The sequence below is a fragment of the Lissotriton vulgaris genome, chromosome 5, assembly GCF_964263255.1.
Source record: "Lissotriton vulgaris chromosome 5, aLisVul1.2, whole genome shotgun sequence".
Classification (NCBI taxonomy): domain Eukaryota; kingdom Metazoa; phylum Chordata; class Amphibia; order Caudata; family Salamandridae; genus Lissotriton; species Lissotriton vulgaris.
This window is the reverse complement of record NC_141693.1, coordinates 905,121,749-905,143,812: the sequence shown is the minus strand read 5'-3', so window position 1 is coordinate 905,143,812 and position 22,064 is coordinate 905,121,749. Positions and strand designations below refer to the sequence as shown.

At 43.3% G+C, this 22,064-nt stretch overlaps 1 protein-coding gene across 1 annotated transcript in view; it reads right to left on the bottom strand.

Moving 5' to 3' along the window:
- Window positions 1-22,064, bottom strand: part of CC2D2B (coiled-coil and C2 domain containing 2B) — a 1,912,120-nt gene that overhangs the window by 276,469 nt on the left and 1,613,587 nt on the right. The window contains exons 33-35 of the mRNA XM_086919535.1: window positions 18,281-18,307; window positions 18,000-18,200; window positions 15,627-15,725 (exon numbers count right to left, since the gene is read on the bottom strand). Of these exons, the coding sequence (XP_086775661.1) occupies window positions 15,627-15,725; window positions 18,000-18,200; window positions 18,281-18,307 (327 nt within the window). The remainder of the gene's footprint in view (window positions 1-15,626; window positions 15,726-17,999; window positions 18,201-18,280; window positions 18,308-22,064) is intronic.

Genomic DNA, 22,064 nt, shown 5'->3' with positions numbered 1-22,064 from the left:
TAATAATGCACAGCCTTTCCGCTTACATGGGCAGTTCACCGTTCTTGTATAATGAATACACTAACTAGGTAAACTAATATAATTACGGGCCAATCAGGTACTGAGCTACAGCCATAAAGAAGCTACTCGCCAAAGCCCATTTCTATGCTTTCCTTGTTTATTTTTTTCTGTGTGACATGACTTCAGATGATAACCTTGCTTTGTTAATTCCCTGAGTGTAAATATGACTTGCTTTTAAACATCTTAAACAAGACAGAGCCTACTGTACCCATAGATACCTCAGGGCGACAGGACCCCCCCACCCCACACTTAGCATGCATCCCGCAAATAACGCACAAGACACCAGTGTTATATTGGGAAGAAACTGTTGCAGGTTTATTTCATTACATACAACGTTATGTAATCATAGTGGGTTATCTTACGGGCAATCCAAGGGCAGGCCGCATTCTCGCCACCTGCCCGCCTGATGAGCCAGGCAGCACTGTGGCAAACCACCATGTGCTGCCCCTTATGATAAACATACTACCACGCCCCTTGCGGGGCGTACTAGGCAAACCCCCGGTTGCACAGGCCCACAACCGCCCGAAGGACAAATGGGGCGCCGACACGTGTTCCTGGAACCTCCCATGAGGCCCCAGGTCTTAGGCTCTGGCACCCCTATGTGCCCGCTGAGGTCCAGTGCTGAACTTCTCTGCTTCCGGATTGCCCAGTAACTCCGCCACAGCCCGGCCGGCGGCCACCGTCGCCGCCCGGGCCCCCCCCAGAGGCTAGAGAGGGGCGGGGGGAAGCCCTCGGTATCTAGGGGGCCGCCCTCCTGATGGCCACTGCGTAGCCTCGGGCAGCCACACAGTTTCGGGGACCAAATGGGCCCAAAATACACCACTGTGCCTTCTGATGTTGGAACAGAATAGGCCTATTCCTTCCTATGCGAGAACCGATTGTGGCCACTACACACTTTTTCCCTGCAGAAGCTGTGCCAGATTGGGCCGATAAATCTCTTTTTCTCCACAGCTGTGGAGACAGATTATGACCACAAGAACTTCTGTCCCTATAGATGCTGGGACCGATTGGTCCTATAAACTACGGGCCAGATGTAGCAAAAGGTTTTTCCCAATCTGTGTCTACGGGAAAATGTATTCATACATATGGCCCTACTATCGTTGCAGACGTGAGTGCAGATAAGGGCACAACAGCTTCTGTTTCCACAGAAGCCGAGGCAGTAAGTTCCCACAATGCATTTCTGTCATTGCAGATAGTGCAACAGACTGTAGCTAAAATGCACTCTGTCCCCCATTTGCAGACATGGATTTATGTCTAAATGGCAGTGCTAGCCATGCACTTGCTGATACATCTGAGAGAGAGAGAGACTGATAAAGTTGTATAGAAAGACAGGAAACGAGAAAGGCATGGAGATACAGAGTCAAAGAGAGACACAGAGACACAGAAAGACAGGGACAGACAGGGTAAGACCGGAAGAGGCAAAGACAGTAAGGGACAAGGCGAGAGAAATAGGAAGTAAGAGAGCGAGAGAGAGAATAGAGGGATACAGAAAGACAGAAAGAGAAAGACACAGAGACACAGAGAAAGATAAGGAAAGAAACGGGATAGACAGCTAGTGAAAAACATGCAAAGAAAGCCAGGGAGGGATGGGGAATAGAGAGAGGGAAAGAAAGGCAGGCAGAGACAGCAAGAAATTTTAAAAAAAGAAGACAGAAAAAGAAAAACAGAGAGGCAGAGAGAGAGGGACAAGGAGGGAAAGAGAAAGACATGGAAATACAAAGAGCGTGAAAGACAGACAGGGAGAGACAGAAAAAGACATAATAATGTGAGAAACAGAGAGGAAGAGAAAGATGTGAGTTTACTGAAAATAGGTATATTCTTCACTTTACATTTCTGGTCTTTGGAATGTATATATTTCCACTAGTGCCTTAAGATGTGTCAGAGATGCCACTCACTGTGGCTGCTGAGTTCATTGACCTACTCTTCTCATGTGATTCTTGCTATAACTCCCCCCCATGCTGTAACACAAAAATAAAATATATACATGACATTTATAGCTTTTAAAACATTTAAAAATACATAGAATTACAGAAAAACATTAATTACAATTAAAGATATATTTTAATATTATAGTATACATTTATTATACACATACAAATAAAACTTAAATGAAAAATATAACAATTGTAATTCAGAATAAAATACCGAATAAACATATAATTATAATTTAAAGAATATGAAAACATATAACACACATTAATATTAAAAATAAAAAACATAGCATCACATTTAAAAAAGCACAACACAAAATACATTTTAAAAATGAAATATTTAAAAAATATATAATTTTAATTAAAAATGGCCAGAATGTCTGAAGTAAATTTGAGGATAAAGTAATATGTAACTCAAATTCAAAAGGATTTAAAAATAAATATATAAAAATGGACTAAAATGCACTAACCTATCTAAAGTCATACGAAAAATTTGGAAAGTGCATACATTGGAGGAGGGGGGTACAATTCATGTTTCTTTCTCAATCTAACAAACAGCTGTGAAAGTGATTATATTGGGAGGGTCAGAGCTACTATTGTAACTCCCGCCTAACATACATTGTAGAAAGTGCATACAGGAGAAGGGGAAGATTTACTCTTGTAACTCCAGTCTCAAAACATTGAGGAAAGTGCAAACACTGGGGTCTGGGTCAGGTATACAACCTGACCTACAATCTAACAAACTTTGGGGAAACAGCATTCATTTGGAGGATCGCTTTGATTTTTTGGATCTCGTTTCTAACAAACATTTGGAAAGTGCATACATTGGGTAGAGGGTTCCGATTTACTATTCAAATCCCAGTCTAACAAAAACTGAGTAGAGTGCATACATGCAGGGGTACAAGCACAACTCACACTAATAAAATTAAAAGTAAAATGATTTCATAGAGGTACATAAATAGCTTCCAAACTCTAATTATATTAAACATTTTTTTAACTCAAAGCAACTCTTAACAACTAATAAAGATGTAAGAATGACACAAAATTATTTTTTTCAATAAGCAAATAATAATTAAATAAAACAGTGTCTGTCAACCACTCATGAACATAACACACAAACTTAAAAGGAAAGTAATAAAACTTTGTTATGCTTTTATTTGTAATCTTTATTTAGTTATCATTTAAAAATGTTTAATTAAAAGCACTATTCATTCCACCAACATACTCCATATACCAAAAACAAAATGATAAAATAATAAATATATAAAAAATAAAATCAAACATTACAATTTAAAACATTAAACAATTAGCAATAATTAAGGTACATTTCACTATTCATAAAGACTGCTACATAATAATTTACTAAACATGTATCCAAATATTAGTTTTGATATAAAATATGTAAATGTAGATTAAATAAAATAGAAATGAGCATCATTAAAGAGTTAATTATATAAAGAGTAAACCCCACTACCAAAATTAAAATGTAGTACATAATTTAGAACTTTTTTAAACATGTAAACAAACAAATAACACTTTAAATAAAAACCATTAACATTAATGAGTTAATAATGAAACATAACTCACCCAAACTACTATATAAACACCCCGACAGAAACTTAAATAAAAAAACAATTTAAAATGTATTAGACATGTTAAAAAATTTAATTTTAAAATTTCTAAAGCACCCAATTCCCCTCGAGCATCTTGGCGCTAGCATTATCCTACATCCAACCTTCATACCAAAAATAATGAAAGACTGAAAGCTACAGAATGATAAAGAAAGTAAAAATAGGTAGGTTTTTAAATGCTTTCAAAAGCAAAGAACATTTTCCTGACTTTTAAGCTGCTGGGGCATTTTATTCCAAAGAATGCATTCGAATAAACAAAACTGCGACCACCCCATGCAACTTCCTTAGTCTGGCAATGATCACTGAACTTGAAGTGGCTGATCGTAATTGTCTTTTGGGAGGGAACCATCTAAATTTACTTTTGAGATACTCTGGGACTGAGCCATACAATGCTTAGTGTGCCAGACACAAGCCCTTAAAGGAAATCTTTTTCCTAACAGGTAGTCAATGGAGCTCTGTTGGATTTGGGGGTGTCTAGTTGACAGAGGTAGGTACCTTTGTCCAAATAGGGACCCTTGCGTCTAGTCAGGGTAAGGAGGTACACTCCCAAAATAACCCCTGCTCATCCCCTTGGTAGCTTGGCACGAGCAGGCAGGCTTATCTAAGAGGCAGTGTGTAAAGCATTTGTGAACACATACAGTAACCCACTACAGATGGACAACACACAAGTTGTAGTATAAAAATAAGTGTTTTTATATGGACTTAACACAAGATCACAAACAACAAAAATCCACAATACTGCACTTTAAAAATGGTAGAATTTGCTTAGTTCTCTCTAGATGTAAAATGCAACACTTTGAGTTCAATGTATCTTTGGATGCGTAACGCTATACAACGAAAGTGTTGCAGGGAAGGTGATGCGTCGGTTCCTCACACGCAAGAAAGGTGATGCGTCGGGTCCCTACTCATGCGTAGGGGATGCGTCGGTTCTTCTCGGTGTGGGGAAGTGATGCGTTGGTTTCTTCCGTGGCGATGCGACCAGCAGCGCCGTGATGCAATGAAGATCCGGTGCAATGAAACAAAGATGGCATCTTCTCCTTGATGGACACGATGCGTGCACACCCAACAGCTGTGCGGTGACTCAACGATTCTTCGTAGCTGCGACGGGCCCTGCGACACGCTTCTGTGGGGATGTGATGGCGTCTGATGCAATGGCAACACTCTTCTCCGGTGATGCAAGACACTTCGGTGATGCAATGCGACAGCTGCAGCAGCGACACCCTTCTTCAGTGATGCGACGACAGTGGCTGGGGCAGCAACACGCTTCCCGATGATGCGACGGCGTCTGATGCGACGGTGACACTCTTCTCCAGTGATGCGAGGCGCTTCTGCGAGGTGAAGCGACAGCCTTCTTCAGTGATGCAACAACAGCGGCTGCGGCGGCATCACGCTTCTTCTTCGTGAGTCGCACTTCCAGCTCCTTGCGACACACAGTCCCTCAGAAAGCCCAACACAACTGCAGGCACTTCAAAAGAACTCTTGGGGAGCTGGTGGGTGAAGTCTGTTGTCCCTTAGACTTCATCAGGAGGCAAGCTCTATCTCAAGCACTTGGGGATCCTTCACAAGTTGAATAAAAGTAGCACAAAGTCCTTTCTCCTTTCTTTGGCCGTCAGGCAACCACTGCAGGCCAATCCCCCAGACAGCACTCAGCCAGGGATAGTCATTTCCTCAGTTCCTCTGGTTCCTCTCCTCAGCAAAGGTTTCTTCTTGTTTCCCAAAGTGATTTAAAGTTTGTGGGTCTGGGTCCCAATATTTATACTATCAAATCCTTTGTCCTCTGAAGGCAGAGGGTTCTGCACCCAGCCCAAACCAGTTCTGTGCAGTACTGGAGCACTTTCTTGACAAGACTCCTTCTTTCCTTTGACAGTGTGGGCCAGGGACATCAGACGCACCACAGGAGGTAGAGACAGCATTGTGGAAGGCAGGCGCAGCCCTATTCATGTCCCGGGTGCACTCCTCCCACCCATCTGCATGCAGATAGCTCTAGTCAGCCCTGTGCTGACTCATCCTGTCTCCTGGAATGCCCCTGTCACTAAAACTCCAGACAAGGAATACACAACCTAGCAGAGGCAGGCTTGGACAGTTAGGCAAGAAAATACCTACTTTCTAAAAGTTGTATTTTCAAACACAGAGAGGTCGATTGTGATTCGGGAAACAAATCCATACGACGATTCGAATTTGTGGCCATTTCTCCGTCCAAATCACGTAGTACGATCCGTAGTAATAAAATACGTCCGAATCGTTGCGAACCGTCCGAAAAGCAAGGGAAAATCTGCACAATGCGGACCCTGAAAGTGAACCGTACGAATCATAAACATGCCGTATGACCCAACAAGTACAATCCGGACCGGGGAATGAGTACGCGATTCATCCGGTAAACGTCGAGTATTAGCAATTCATACGGAGAGCCACACATTCACATAGGGTACGGTTCGTACACCCCATGATCGTAGGTGTATGGTTCGTACACCTACGATCATGGGGTACGGTTCGTACACCCCATGATCGTAGGGGTAGGGTTCGTACACCTACGATCATGGGGTACGGTTCGTACACCCCATGATCGTAGGTGTACGAGCCGTACCCCTATGAGCATGGGGTGTACCAACCGTACAAAACCACAGTTGATGGACAGAATGCAGAACAATGTCATACATTCACCCGAGTACAGAGATCTGGGCCTAAATCCATAGTTTTTTTGCACTCCACACCACCCCAAAGGGTATACGAACCGTACCCCTACGATCATGGGGTGTACGAACTGTACCCCATGATCGTAGGTGTACAAACCGTACCCCTAAGATCATGGGGTGTACGAACAATACCAGGGGTCTCTTTTGCATGCATTTCAAGTTGAATTCTGCTTTTCTGGACATTTTGAGCTCACGTAAAAAATGAGTCGTACGGAGTGTTGACTGGACGAATCGTACTTGCTGGGTCGGAAAATGATGCTTCGATCCGTACAGACATCATACGTACGGGGACGTTCGAGGATACGATTCATACGGGAAAAATGCTCCGTACGGCTATTCGTACAGGATTTTACCGAATCGGAATTGGCCCCTTAATGTTAAAACCACCTTCACTAAAATATCATTCTGAGTTCAGGCATACTAAACTTGAATTTCTACCTAGTTCCCCGAGTCAGTTAGGATTATGAGATGTTATAATCAAACTGCCCATTCTGACCTATGGGGAACAGGTAGCATTGCAATAGTGAAAAACGAAAATGGGTGTAATTCACTATTAGGACATGCCACACACACCAGGGCATGTCCTACCTTTTACCTACAATACACCCTGCCCTGGAGCTACCATAGGGGTGACTAATAGGCAGAAAAGGGAAGGTTTAGGGACTGGCAAGTGGGTGTACTTGCCCAGTCAACATGGCAGTACCAGACTGCACACAGGATCTGCAATGGCAGACCTAAGACACTCTTTACAGGCTGCTTCTGTGGGTAGCACAACTAGTGCTGCAAGCCCACCAGCAGCATTTGATTTACAAGCCCTGGGAACATGCAGTGCACTTTACTAGGGTCTGACAAGTAAACCAAACCAACCAATCATGGAATCACTAATCCATACATCAATTTACCATAGGAAGAGCATATGCACTTTAGCACTGATCAGCAGTGGCAAAGTGCCCAGAGTCATAAAACCAATAAAAACAGGTCAGACAAAATACAGGAGGAAGGCAAAAAGTTCAGGGATGACCCTGCAAAAAGGGCCAAGTCCAACAAGCTCCACCAATGCAACTGTTACAGAATTTTCTTAAGTAAATCACAGGAAGTATTCTGCAGCATCTGAAACTTAATAAGTGGTCTTAGTTGAATGTCCACATAAAGGCATTATAACAGTCAAGCATTTATAAGACTAGGGAAATGACCACTGATTTTTGCATGTCTGGGGGAATAAAGGGTAACACTTTCCTCAACATTCTTATTATACAAAATCAGGATGAAGGCAATTTGTTTACAAATAGGAAAAATAGGAATAAGAAAAAATTTAAACAATTATACAACTCAATAATAATATTGAAAATCATTAAAACACATTTCACAATAACATAAAAAAATGAACATAATACAATAAACAATGTAATAATGAACAACGTTACAGTAAACTATATTTTAAAATTCAATGTTATTGTAAAAATCGGAAAAAACAATAAACTTAACTTCAATATTGTTGTTCACAATATTTCTAGTCATGATATTTTGACCACGATATTATAGTCAACTAATGTTTTTGAGTGGATATTTAGGGAGAATTTCACTACTGCTAAGGCATGAATTAAGCTTCTTAGAGGGCACCCTGTTCAGCTGTCACACCACTCTGCCACCACAAACCGATGAAAGGCATTAAAATAAAGATGCCTTATGTAGGATCCCATTTGTCTTCAATTTTTAAAATCACTCTCCTTTGTCCTGTTTTGAATACAGATCTTGGAAAAAGTATCTTCACTCTGTGTGCAAAATATTTCTGTATTGATGGCATTTGGCTTGCATCCACTTTGAATTTAGTCACACAATAATCTATTTAAGGCAACACTAAACTTGTCATGAATCTATTCATGCACTAACACACACGTTTATGTGCCCATGCACTAACTCATATACCTACCAATTGACCAATTAACTCCTTCCTGTATCATATGCCCCCTTAACCCAGCCACACTAAAAGACATACACAGACACAAACACACACACCGACACACACATACATACTAACCAATCAACAAAGAAGCATTTTTCACCTTTGTGCTGCCATGCACACTGGTAACATGAATTGAGTAGCAGTGACTGTCCGTTGTCAGCCTTTGATTACACTGAAAACGAAGAGCAAAATTGTCTATTAATGGAAAATGAATGGGCGAAAATAGGTGCAGTGGGATGTAGGCTTTGAGGGGTGCGGGTTTGAAGAGGTAGAGGCAGGGAGAAGTACGGACAGAGAGAAGTAAAGGTGCAGGGTGGGGCACACAGTCTAAATATCGATTTTTAAATATCGATTTCTAAATATCGACCTACAGAAATATTGAGTTGGAAATATCGAAGGTACAGAATATCGAGGTCAAGGATATTGTTGGACAGAATATCGACCCTAAGGTAAGTAATATCGAATTTAATTATATTGATGTAGTAATATCGAAGTTAGTAATATCGATATCTAATATTTCGAGGTTAATAATCTTGATGTTACTAATATCAATATTTGTATTATTGTTATGTATTTTATTATGTATTTAATATGTATGAGTTATATGTTTTTTGTTAAGTATTTTACTTGTTTTAAATTATATGTGTACTATTTTTATATATTAATAATGTTATTGTTAAGTCAATTTTATGTTTTAGTACCAGAGCGGGTTGTGGGTTTATATGGGAATAGGGTGGGAAGTAATTTAATCATACTAAATTAAATATTATTTTTTAGGAATTATAAATTAATTTTAATACATTTTTGCATTTAAGTTCTGTAGTGGGTAGTGGGTTTATAGGGAAATTGGGTGGGAAGTAATTTAATTGTAATTAAGTAATGATTAATTTTTATTTATTGGTACTGATAATTATTTTATTTTTAATTAATTATGAATTGGCAATTAATTATTTTTTATTGGTAATTAATTTTTTAATTGGTAATTAATGTTTGTAATAGGTAATTCATTTTTAATTGGCAATTACATTTTTTGATTGGTAATTATTATTATTTTTAACACTTTCCCTACTGTTGCACTCCCTGGAGTGGGAATAGACATTTAAGTCCCCTACGCTATCCAACACCTTCCCTACTGTTGCACTTACGGGAGTGGGAATAGCAATTTTTACCCCTACGCTATCCAACACTTTCCCTACTGTTGCACTCCCTGGTTTGGGAAGAGTAATTTTAACCCCTACACTATCCAATTCTTTTCCTACTGTTACACTCACTGGAGTGGGAATAGTAATTTTTTCCCCTACGCTATCCAACACTTTCCTTACTGTTCCACTCTCTGGAGTGGGAATAGTCATTTTTACCCCTACGCTATCTAACGCTTTCCCTACTGTTGCACTCTCTGGAGTGGGAATAGTAATTTTTACCCCTACGCTATCCAACGCTTTCCCTACTATTGCACTCTCTGGAGTGGGAATAGTAATTTTCACCCCTACGCTATCCAATGCTTTCCCTACTGTTGCACTCTCTGCAGTGGGTATAGTAATTTTTACCCCTACGCTATACAACGTTTTCCCTACTGTTGCACTCTCTGGAGTTGGAATAGTAATTTTTACCCCTACGCTATCCTACTCTTTACCTACTGTTGCACTCTCTGGGTTGGGAATAGTAATTTTCACCCCTACGCTATCCAACGCTTTCCCTACTGTTGCACTCTCTGGAGTGGGAATAGTCATTTTTACCCCTACGCTATCCAACGCTTTTCCTACTGTTTCACTCTCTGGAGTTGGAATATTAATTTTTACCCCTACGCTATCCAATGCTTTCCCTACTGTAGCATTTTCTGGAGTGGGAATAGTAATTTTAAGTCCTACGCTATCCAACGTTTTCATTACTGTAGTATTTTTTGGACTTTGAATAGTAGTTTTATTTATTTCGCTATTTAATATTTTTTGTATTATTTTAGATAATGTAGTATATAATTAATTTTAAAAATATTGAAAATATATTCAATTGTTTTAATTTATTAAACATAATTATTTACTTTTTATGTGTTATTGTTTTATGTGTGTAGATATATTTGTAATTTATATTTTTTAATAATGTATAAGTTATTAAAATAATTATTAAAACGTATCAAGTAAGTATATATAATATATTTTATGTATATATTTACTTAATGTTTTATTATTATATATGTATTATTTATTAATTTTAAACTGATAAAATATTTTTAACTATGTTTATTTTATTTATAAGTATTATTTACTTTATTTTACACATTTTTTTAACAGAAAAAAACGATATTTTTAATTACGATATTTTTAACATCGATATTTTGGTTTCAATATTTTTGTACTTACCCTGTTGTAGATAGGATGGCAAAATTCTTGCCTTCGATATTCCTGTGTCGCTATTTCTGTAGGTCGATATTTTCTATGTCGATATTTTGTCAGTGATTCGCATGGTGGGTACATACTGGGAGAAGTGGCAGCAAGGAGCAGTACAGGCAGTGAGAGACACAGGCAGGGAGACATTTAGACAGGGAGAAGTACCAGCAAGCAGAGGAGTAGAGAGGAAGAGGCATGAACAAGGAGAGGCGAAGGCAGGGAAAAGTAAATTTAAGAGAGATACTCCCAGAGTACGGCAGGCACGGAGAGCTGCCTCTGGGAAAAGTGAAGTAAAGAGAGGTACTCTGCGAGGGATATGGGTAGGAAATAAAGCTGGCTGGGAAGGGTGTGAGCAGGCACAGGTGCAGGCATGGAGAGGTGCGTCTGGGAAAAGTACAGACTGAGAGAATGACAGGCTGGGCTTTGGCAGTGATAGGTGCAGGAATGGAGAGATCAGAGTAAATAGTGAGAAGTACAGGCAGGAAGGGGAATAGGAAGGAAAAGGAGTGGACATAGAGAGTTGTGAGCAGCTCTTCATCTCTTTCTTCTCTTTTACCTCACTTATTTACAATAGGCCCGATTCACAAAACTAACTTAAGACAAAAACTTAATACCATTTTGGTATTCACAGAAGGCACATCACTCATTTTGGGATTCACAGAAGGCACTTACTCATTTTAGTATTCACAGAAGGCACTTACTCATTGATGAGTAACTTACTCATTGATGAGTAAGTTACTCATTTTGGTAATCACAGAAGACATGTACTCATTGATGAGTAACTTACCCCGTGATGAGTAAGTGCACGTACTTATTTTGGTATTCACAGAAGGCACTTACTCATTGATGAGTAAGTGCCTTCTGTGAATACCAAAATGAGTAAGTGCCTTCTGTGAATACCAAAATGAGTAAGTGACTTCTGTGAATACCAAAATGGTAGTAACTTTAGGATTTTGTCTTAAGTTAGTTCTGTGAATCGGGCCCAATATCTCTTTATACCTTTCAGCTCTCAATTCAGTAATGACTTCTCGTGCACTTGACCTATCAATCAATCAATAACATCGAATCCTCTTCTTCCCCACTACTTCCCCTCATTCATCCTTGCCATCTTCAGCTATCTTTTTCCACTTTTAACTGGTCTCTGTCCTGTTATATTGACATTATTTGTATTCCAGTCTCTCATTGTTTTTGCAAATCTTTACTACTTCATAGTTTTGACATTAACAGCTCTACAACCTTCAAAAAATCTCCTTCTTTCTGACCTTTACACCTAACAAGTTCTCATTCTCTCCCACTTTGTTCACTGTTCTTTTTCAGTGCACTCACTGTCTTTCCACTCTGGTCCAGCTTTACGATCCCTCCTGTACCTTGAGCTCTGCCTCGCAATTCACAAAGCTTCGTGCGTCACTCTAGATTCAAATCGGTTTCTCTCAGGGCTCGAGTGGGGGTACCACGCGGGTGGACGGAGTCCCCCAACTTATTTTACCGGGTGGACGCCATCCCCCCTGCCCAAAAGCTGGACTTCCAATGATGGCGTTACTTGCCCGCACGATGTCGATCTCCCTAGTACAGGGCTGGCTGTCAATCTTGTGCGCTGGGGTGGTGGTGCCTGGTGGTTGGAGAACAGTTCTGTTTATATTGGAGCTCTCTGGTGCCTGATTCCATGAAATTGTTTACCAGCGCTTCCGTGTACTAGGATGAGTGGTGTGTAAGTAGCGAGTTGGCAACGCGCATGTAGTAAGTGATATCAGGCCCTTGGTAGCCTGTGAGAAATCTGACCTGGATGGTATTATATCGAAGGAAGGGATGTTCTGTAAACTGCTGATCTGCGCGCCGAGACTGCCAGAGAATGGCGCTACTTGTCAAAGTGGGTTAACGTGGCCCCCCAAGTGAAGTGGGTCTTCCAGTAATAAGAGGGGACTACCTTTTGTGACATCACTTCCTCTTGTGACGTCACTTCCTGTTACACCACCTAACTTGGAGCGTCCCCACACTTCTTTTTTTCAGGATTTGTGCCCTGGTTTCCTGACTTGATTCAGGCTCTGGAATTAACGTTCTCTGGCTTTAGACTCTTTTCTTTCTTTAAACTCTTTTTTAAACTCCTTTCTAGCTTCCCTTTAATCACATCTGCTCTTCGAGGCATTTCATGGCAGTTTTTAGTTCTGCTCAGGCATTGCTGAATTATTTTCAGTGTTCCTTTGTAATTTCCACTCATTTTGAATGTATTTCGATTTGGTAAATGTTTCGATTTGTACAGAACTTAGGTGGAACCGCTCTATCAATACAATAAATTCCAAATGACATTAGATAGAGTGAGGGAGTGGAGAGGTGGAGGCCGGGAGCTGTATGTGAGGGAAAGCTGCAAGGTAGGGGTGGCGCAGGGAGAGTTACGTCATGGAGAGGTTAAGTGAGGGAGAGATACAGTTTAGGAGAGGTGAGGGTGCAGGCTGTGAGAAATGTAGACACGGTAGCACCCCAGCCAGGAGAGATCAGAGCAGGGAGTGGTAGGAGCAGGGAGATGTAGGGCTCCTGACCTTGTAGGACAGCCCATTCAAGCAATGGCAAAGTATGAAAAAACATGAAAGCCAACGGGTTGGAAATGCAAGCCAGTGGGTTAGGGCGGCTGGCCCTAAGCTCATTTGTTGTCTATACTGCATCATACTGTACTTTTTTAAAGAATGAATGTCATGTGGTCGTCCAAACAGAGAAAAGTGTTCCTAACCATACCTAAAAAACAAGCATTGGCATAGCCAATAGGTCTTGCCTTTGGGACCTTATAAGTGTTTAGCCATGCAACAGTTAATGTTGTTGCAGTAAGGATATTGTGCTGCATAACTAAATATGGCTATGCCAGTGCTTGTTTCCCCTTTGATATGAGCGGTGCCCTCTGAAAAATATTCTCGAAACAGTAGATAATCGGGGTAATGCTTGCTGCTTGGTGCCATCATTCTTTGCCAAATGTTTTCCTACAGATGCCTCATTCGATCTGCCCACAAGGATCATTACACAACAGACAGGGACTCCCTTAACTGAAAGAAACGAGAGCAGACATGCTTGTTATCTGGGGCTCCAATTACAGGCCCCAAATTGTTCTGTTGGGAATGCCGCCACAGTAGAGAACAGCAGGGCCTGCACAAAGTACCGCCCCCCCACTGCTCGGTCACCCTGCCCTCCCTGCTTCAACAAGTAAATTGCCTAATATTCATTAGCCTAGACTCGGAAAGTTAAACTTGTTAATGGGGACAGTTCCAGCCGCCTGCAGTCCCATGGGAAAATGCGTCCGGTGGGAGATTACTTCAAGGGCGGGACGTGTTCTCTGGAATGAGCCCGTCCTGCTGGGAAAGGCTGCTATATGAAAGTCGTGTCCTGCTGGGAAAGCAAATAAGCCAGCCCAGAGAGAGCCGGGAAGGCTCCAAATCACAAGGCAGAGTTAGGCTGATGAGAGGACTTTGTTGCCATAATGACAGTGTTCGGGTTTAATTCCTGCACCTTTTATAGCAAGACTGGCTGGGAATAGTGACTTGTTTTTCTGAACTTCACTCGCTCATCTGTCCTCAGAAATTCAATTTATTTTGAAGCCTTGCATTTATTGGATGAAGATGCACATTATATTCTTTGTCTATCAATTTGATAGTACACGCACAAATAACATGTTTAACTCCTTTCCTGTGGCCCCGATTTTCCCGCAGTGCGGCACTTCCGCAAAACGGGCGGGGCCGCGTCGGCCATAGGCCGACGGCAGCCCTGGGAAGGTAGTGCTGCCGTCGGCCAATGGCCGACGGCAGCAAGAAAGGGGTTAAAGCACATCAAAACAGTATTGTTACCAAATTCGCAATGGGAAGTCCTTACTACAGAAGTTAACAAGCGCAAAGAGAAAGTCAAAGGAAAGAGAGAAAAAGATATGAGATGAGAGAGAGGAACAGGCAAAAGAAAGAGACAGATACGAGAGAGGAAGAGGAAGAATGAGAGAAAATCGAGTGAGCTATAGAGGAGGAAAAAACAAAACACAAATAGATGGAAGCAAAAGGGACAAATAAAATAAACAAGAGAGTGCCGTGCACGGCACTGCATTCATGTGCTTGCTGGCCCGGGAGTGGTGCGTGCGCATGTGCGTGCAGTCTGCTGATTTTTGAAGCACATACTCGTACTTGTGGCATGCTCCTGCTCGCTCCCGCAAGGTGGATGCCGCCACAAGCATGAGTATGTGCTTCGAAAAAGAGCAGAACAATGGCTAAAGGTCCCCAATGCAGTGCATGCTCGCTGCGTAGGCGAGACCTAAAAAGGGCTCTTATTGCTAGTTAATCAGAACATGAAGCATGTTTCATTTATCCGTGCTCTCATATGTAATGCTTTAATGATACACTAATGTCTATTTTGACATCAATCTACCTTTTAAAAGGTCTACAAACAGCATTTTCTCCCCCTAAAATAATAGTAGTCTTCATTTATGAAGACATGGCCTTAATGGACGTGTTTGTGCTTCAAGTGCTGTACCATGAAAGAGTGCAGGCCTATCAGGGCCAGGGAGCAGGTGCAGAGCAAAGTTGCAAGCCTGCTCAACAGCAAAATTGTACCTTTGGCAGAGCATACACACAATCACAAACTCAGAGAGTGAGCTCATGTGCTGTAGACAGTGCAGTGTCTGTAGCTGTGAGTTTTGGTGCTGTGGCTCCCCACCCTGCATTCCCGTCCCTGTGGGACCAAGCTGTGGGGCACCAGCATGCAGCCCATAGCCCTTTGCAGTGTCTCCATTCATGCTACAGATGAGCCTGGATGATTGCCCAACCATGTTCCGGATCACTCTAAGAAATAGGCAGGTAACATGGGGAGGTCTGTGGCGCACAGTGCCTCTCGAATTGAGCAGTTGTCTGGTAGCGGGCAGCTCTCTGAGGATCTGTGATAGCTCAGAAATGCACATTAAAAATAAATGTACAGAATAGCATTAATATGCTTCATATAGCTACCTCACATGTCATCCAGCAGGGGAAGTATTCAAAGGCTTCGTTAATTTCCATAATGTCAGCAAGGCAAGGAATTAAAGCCACAAATCGGGCTGTGAGTTCCTGTAAACACAATTAGAAATAAGATCATAAGTCATTAATCTCATATTTTCAAAGACGCAGACGGGCACAATTAAATGCAAAAAAACTTAATTTCAAGGGCTAAAGAGGCTAAGCATTACCAGCATTAAACCAAGAGTAGGAAGTCAGACGTGGGTATATTTGTCACATTTGACAAGGTCCAGCATTGTTCTACAGAGGTTGTATGTCAGAAAACATTAGCTAATATATTGTCTGACAGAAATATAATGTCTTATGTGTGTTTGTATGATTTTATAGTTCTATTGTGCGAGCCTAGCAGGCAAGCAACGGAGGGCCAGATGTACGATGGAAAATTGCATGCGCAACGGGGTTTGCGACCCGTTTACGCATACAATTTTCCTCTGGCCATGTACTAACACTATTTTGTGAGTCGCAAATAAATTGCGATTCGCAAAATAGTATTTTGCGACTCGCTAATAGGAAGGGATGTTCTCTTCCTAATAGCGACTCACAAGCCCCGTACAAATGTTTTTCGACCGCAATTACGGTCACAAAACACTCACAATTTACTGCCCTCTTCAAGAGGGTGGTAATGCATTCACAAATGGGAAGGGGTCCCATTTGCAAATGCAGGGGAAATCTTTTTTTAGGGGCAGGCAGTGGTCCCAGGGACCACTACCTGCCCTTAAACAAGCAATTGCAATGCAATCGATCTCGCCTTTAGGACCTTATGTGTATTTAGCAATGCAGCACATTAGCCTGGCTGCTGAAACATCTACTGTTCTTTAACATGGTGGAAAGTAAGCACCAAACTGCGTGACATGCCAGATATGGGAACACATGGAGAGAAATATTGCCTTCCAGCGGGAAATGGTGTAGTCCAAAGCTCTGTTTTTATTATAAAATCATGGCCTTCGGTGGTCATATCACTGAAAATACAAGAGCTGGAAAAATATTATTGTCTACGGGTGCTTGTAGAAGACAATTTCTATGGACTGAACTCTAGAGAATGCTAAAGTGATTCTGTTATTTACTGACTTCAGGGAGTTTTCTATCAAGAAAGTTAAATAGATCCAGTTGCCAGAAAAAATGAAAAAATAAAGTCCCTTAGCATAAAGCAATTCTGGTATTTTACTGAGCTCTACTGGTCCTTTTTTATTAGGACAGTTAAATAGAGGCAGTTGAACACAAAAAAAGTCCCTAAGCAGAAGCAGACAAGTCATAGGGCTGATCTCCCACAAAGTACATATACATACAAGAATATACTAATATATAAGTATATACTAAAGTATATACAAGAGGTCTCGAATGCTCAACCTAAAAATGAAACGAAAACGTGTCTTTATTTTTTCTTTAATGCATCCCGTTTTCCTTTACTGAAAAGCAGTCCCAGACATTGAGGTCTGCTGAGCCTAGCAGGCCACCATCTATGGGAGGGCCAGCCATTCTCAATGGGGTCGCAAATTGCAAGTGTCTCATTAATATTCATGAGGCTCGCATTTTGCAACCACATTGGGAATCGCAATCAGTGTCTCTGACACGGTTGTACATTGTAAATAGCAACTCGCAATTTGCGACTCACAATCGTGCGCAAATTGCGAGTCGCAATTTACACTGGTTGTGCATCTGGCCCAGAGTGTTGTACTGGGGTTAACCCCAGTGGGAATATACAGGGGGTAGGGGCCCTGAATATTGTTTACAAAATATTGTGCCATTGGCTGTAGATTTTATGTTATTTACTCAAATGGGACAATAGTTTTGTGTATGGGACACAATAGTGTTGTCAGATGGCATTTTGATTATGATATTTTGGTGCCATACAACTAGGCGTGGGCACTATCGTACTGTAGATGCACATATTATGCTAAGAATAATCACCACTATACCAAGGATTATCATCATAGTGCCTGCGCCAGAATTATGGCACACATAAGTACCACCATGCCTAGTGTCCCAACAAGGTTGAAAATTCAGCATAATGCCAGAGGAGTGTCCCATCACATCAGAGATGGACCCAAAGTGGGGGAGGAGAGGTCATCAGAGTGGTCAAATTAATGGTTATATCCAGGCTCAGGGACAGAGGGACTAGATACACTTGCACATCAAACAGTGACCCAATTCCTGCATACTTAGTAAATGGTAGCTTAATAAAAATATTGTCCATAGGAGCTCTAGAGCAACCCATAGTGCAACTGGACAACCACCTAACAGGACGCAGGTATAAATGGGGTATAATAAAAAAAATGATAACAATCCTTTGCATGTTTAAATTAGGAAAATGTGTTTTTCACTCACACAAGTTAATTGTAGATCATTTTTATGGATGGCTAGATTTTCTGGTGGGTTCATCGCCATAATATATTTTGTTACAAGCATATTTTGTCCTTCGGTGCTAAATACAGTGGTTACGATCCTTCTTTGCGGGAACAACTCCTTACAACTTCTTCGAAAACTGTATGCAATTTGCAGAAGTTTGTCATCGTCAAGATCTGTAGGCTACAAGCATGGGATAAATCAATGTAAAATATTTACATATCCTATAGAAGTTTTAGTTTCATATAACACAGAATACTCACTGTCCAAAACAAATCGTCTTCACTGTCCTGAAACAAAGACAAATCTGAAATTAATCACACGTCTTTCCGATTAGACATATATGTAAAATCTACACATAATTTCGTTGTATATAATGACATTTAACGATTCTGGATAAGGGAGAGCACATGAAGAATTACCCGAAGGTGTCAAGGCGCTGGGGGCAGTCGGGAAGATTAAGCAAGCTATTGAGAGGGCAGTGCTTAGATGTAGTGGAAGGATCCACCCCTTGTAGGGCACTACTTTCACCTAGGCCTGAGGAATCTGGCTCACACAAGCATACTCTTGCTGTACATCGTAGAACAAGAAATAATATGGTGTGTGGTCACTACCATATTTAACAAAAACGTGGACTTCTCGCTACACTTCTCTCTTTTTGAACCCAATCAATCATCGTATTTATATAGCGCACTACACACCCAGAGGGTCTTAAGGCGCTGGGGGGGGGGGGGGGGGGGGGGACTGCTACTGCTCGAACAACCAGGTCTTGAGTTGCTTCCTGAAGGCGAGGTGGTCCTGGGTCAGGCGGAGGTGGGTGGGGAGGGAGTTCAATGTCTTGGCGGCGAGGTAGGAGAAGGATCGTCCCCCTGTGGTGGCTCTGCGGATGCCAATAGCAAGTGGACCTCAGCACTCACTTTTCTGGTTTGGGATTAATAGTTTTAAATCAATTTATATTCCCAGACCGTGGTTTGGCCTCATTTTGCGATTACATCGGTCCGGAGGTGTACACTCAAAAACCCACCCTCATACACTATCCACTGGGGAGGAGACAGTTCAGTGGCCTCTAACGTGATCAAAAGTTCGAGAATGTATAATCACCAACACAAAATTGAATTCTTATTTGTCTGAGCTGACTGTTTCTTTTAGGATTGGGGAAGGGGGTGGAAGGGGGCAGCTCAAAATCTCCCTGACTAGTGCCTGATTCTTCCAGTTTAACGACATGGCAAAGGTCCCTGAAAGCTTGTTTTCAATCGTTTCTGTTTCATAAATGGCTCCAAACTGGCATAGATACGAAAGCCTCCTATGAGTAAAAATTGATTTATCTAAGCTTGGACTTTGGCAAGTTGGTGGGCTAGAAATACCTAATTATCACGTTAGTGGCCAGTCAGAGATCAGGATGGAAAGGTCATTCAGATGGAGTGTCATTTTAGTGATAATTATAGATTACCCCCAGGTCCCTCCAGTCCTTGGCCCATTCATTACTAATAGAGATAACCATCTCCACGACAGAAATAAAGAACAGAGGAATGCCCCAAAAAATACACACCAAGGACGACACCCCAACCACAAACCTGGGTGCGGCGCAAACAGCGATCAATCCCCAGGACCCCAGAACCCACAGGCGGGACAAGAGCAGCGGGACACAGAGACACCCAGGAAAACTGGGAGGGTGGTTACCCCCTACGGAACAACCAGCCAACCAACCGGACCGGAGGTGAAAGGACAACACCAAGGAACCACCACAAGCGAGTCCCAACCCCAGCTGCAGAAGAGCCAAGACAAAAGCCCACAACAGCCCCAAAACAACAGGAGAGGCAGACAGCCACCGACGCAGAGCCGCAGGCCAAAATGGGCAGAAAAACAAGCACCATGCCAGGATCACCAGAACAGGAGAGAGAAACAGGGCGGCCCACAGCCGAACCGGGCCGACGTCCCCAAAGGCACCAGAGAAACCAGCTGGGAGAACCACAGATGCACCAGCAGATACAAGAGGCCCCCAAAACGACATCCCAACAGTCCCAGAAGAGAGGCACCTGGCCCATGAGCATCAACCAGAGCCACAATCAGGCCAAAGAGGCAACCAAAGGCGCCAAGAAGCCGTGCAGCCCACACTGACATGCCAAAACCACAGCCCAGCCCGCAACCGGAGACAGCAGGTGCAGAGCAGAGGCCAAAGGAAAGGGCAAGAGGCCGGCACGGTCCCCAGACACGCCAGGCACAGAACTGTCGGACCATCAAGGGGCCCAGAAGACCCCCCACTCACGCATGGCACCAAAAAGAGAAAGGGAAGCTTGAAAGGCCCACAGGTAAAGATCTAAAAGGAACCTCCAAGGCACCAAGCCCCCAATGGCCAGAGCCAGACACCACTCGGAGAAAAGACCTCCAGAACCAAGAAGCCCCCAAACTAGAAGATATAGGCAGAGAATGCAACACCAACCCAACCGGCACAGGACAACGAGGGTCCAAAAAGCAACAGCGAGGCCACAAAAAACAAAGGCAGCAACTCAATCCCCACAAACACACTTGGAGAGCCGTGGCGACAGCCACAACTCAAGGAAGAACGAGCCCGGAGGACACACAGCTGTAGAGCCCACCTAGGGAGCAGAGGCTGGAAGGGGCACAGGCCAAAAATTGCAACGGCAGGGCAACCAAAAAGCCCAGGAAGAGTAGGGGCGAGGGACACCAGAGGAAAACCCCCCCATCCCTGACCCACAGTGCCCATCGTGGGAAAAACCTGCAGGAAATAGGGCAACATTCCCAACGGACCAAGCCCAAATGGCAAAACCAGACCCCAGGAAGAAAAGCGACACGACCCAGCCACCACCACAGGGACCTGATCCCGGCCACAGAGGCACCAGTGACACAGCACGCCGCTACCACGCCACTGAAAACAGAGGCCCAAGCAACGGAAGCCAAGGACACCATGACACACCATACACCACAGACCCGGACCCAAAAGCTTCATACCGCAGAAAAGAAAGTGAAGAAAAAAACGCTACGTAGCACACACACCAGGACCAGCAGGACCCTGCCATCACACCTGCCACAAATCACCTCGACCAGCCAGCTCAGGAGCATCTCAAGCCAGAGCGCCAGGGCAAAATCCAAAACCAGCCTAACGGCAAAGAGGCACACTAGGGGAACCCCCAGCACAGCCCCCCAGCCACCCAAAGACAGCTGCCACAAGAGGCCAAAATAAGGAAAATTGCCATGCGGCACACACCCCCTGGACCGGCAGACAACAGACCACACTGCCTACCACCCCAATGCCCCCACCAGCCATCCCAGGTGCACACCATTAGCCAAAGCACTGAGGCAGCAGGCAACAACCACACTGGCCGCCAGGCACCCAAGGAGTACCCAGTCAGGGCAGCTGCCGTGGAAGACAAAGCATGGAAAAGGGAAAATAGAAGGAAGACAGGGCAACCCCCCCCCGCCTGCTGGAATTCCGACTAGGGCAGGAAAGGACATCTACTCCACTGCACAAGAAGGCCAAGCAGAGTCCGAGACCTGGGAAAAACAGCTCGAAGGGAGCCCACTCGGAGACATAAACACCTGACCATCAGGCCAGGACCCGAAGCCCAGCCAACAGCATCAAGAAGGCAGCAAGAACCCCAGAAGGCAACACAGCAGGAAAACAGAGAGCACAAGTGCTATGTGGTACTTACCCCCGGGCCAGCCCGACTGCCGAAACAACACCCCGAAGGTCAGCCCAGGCATGCACCACATGCCATCATGCCCGAGACCCAACCGCCATCCGCACCGCCAGCCAGGCATCCAAAAAACACCAAGGGATGGTTCCTAAATACCGGCCTGGGGAGCACACAGCCAGAGAGGACATCAAACTGCAGAAAGTGCACCGCAACACAACCACAGCCCCTTCCATGGGTACTACGGGGCAACACATGCCTCAGCAGCGTACTTTCCACCTGGCCCATCCATCAGGAAGACTCAGGCCTGCTCCATGGATCCAGCGCACCAGCCTCGTCCTGATCAGTCGGCAGACAGGAAAAAGAACAGGCGGACTGCTGGGTAAGTACTGGT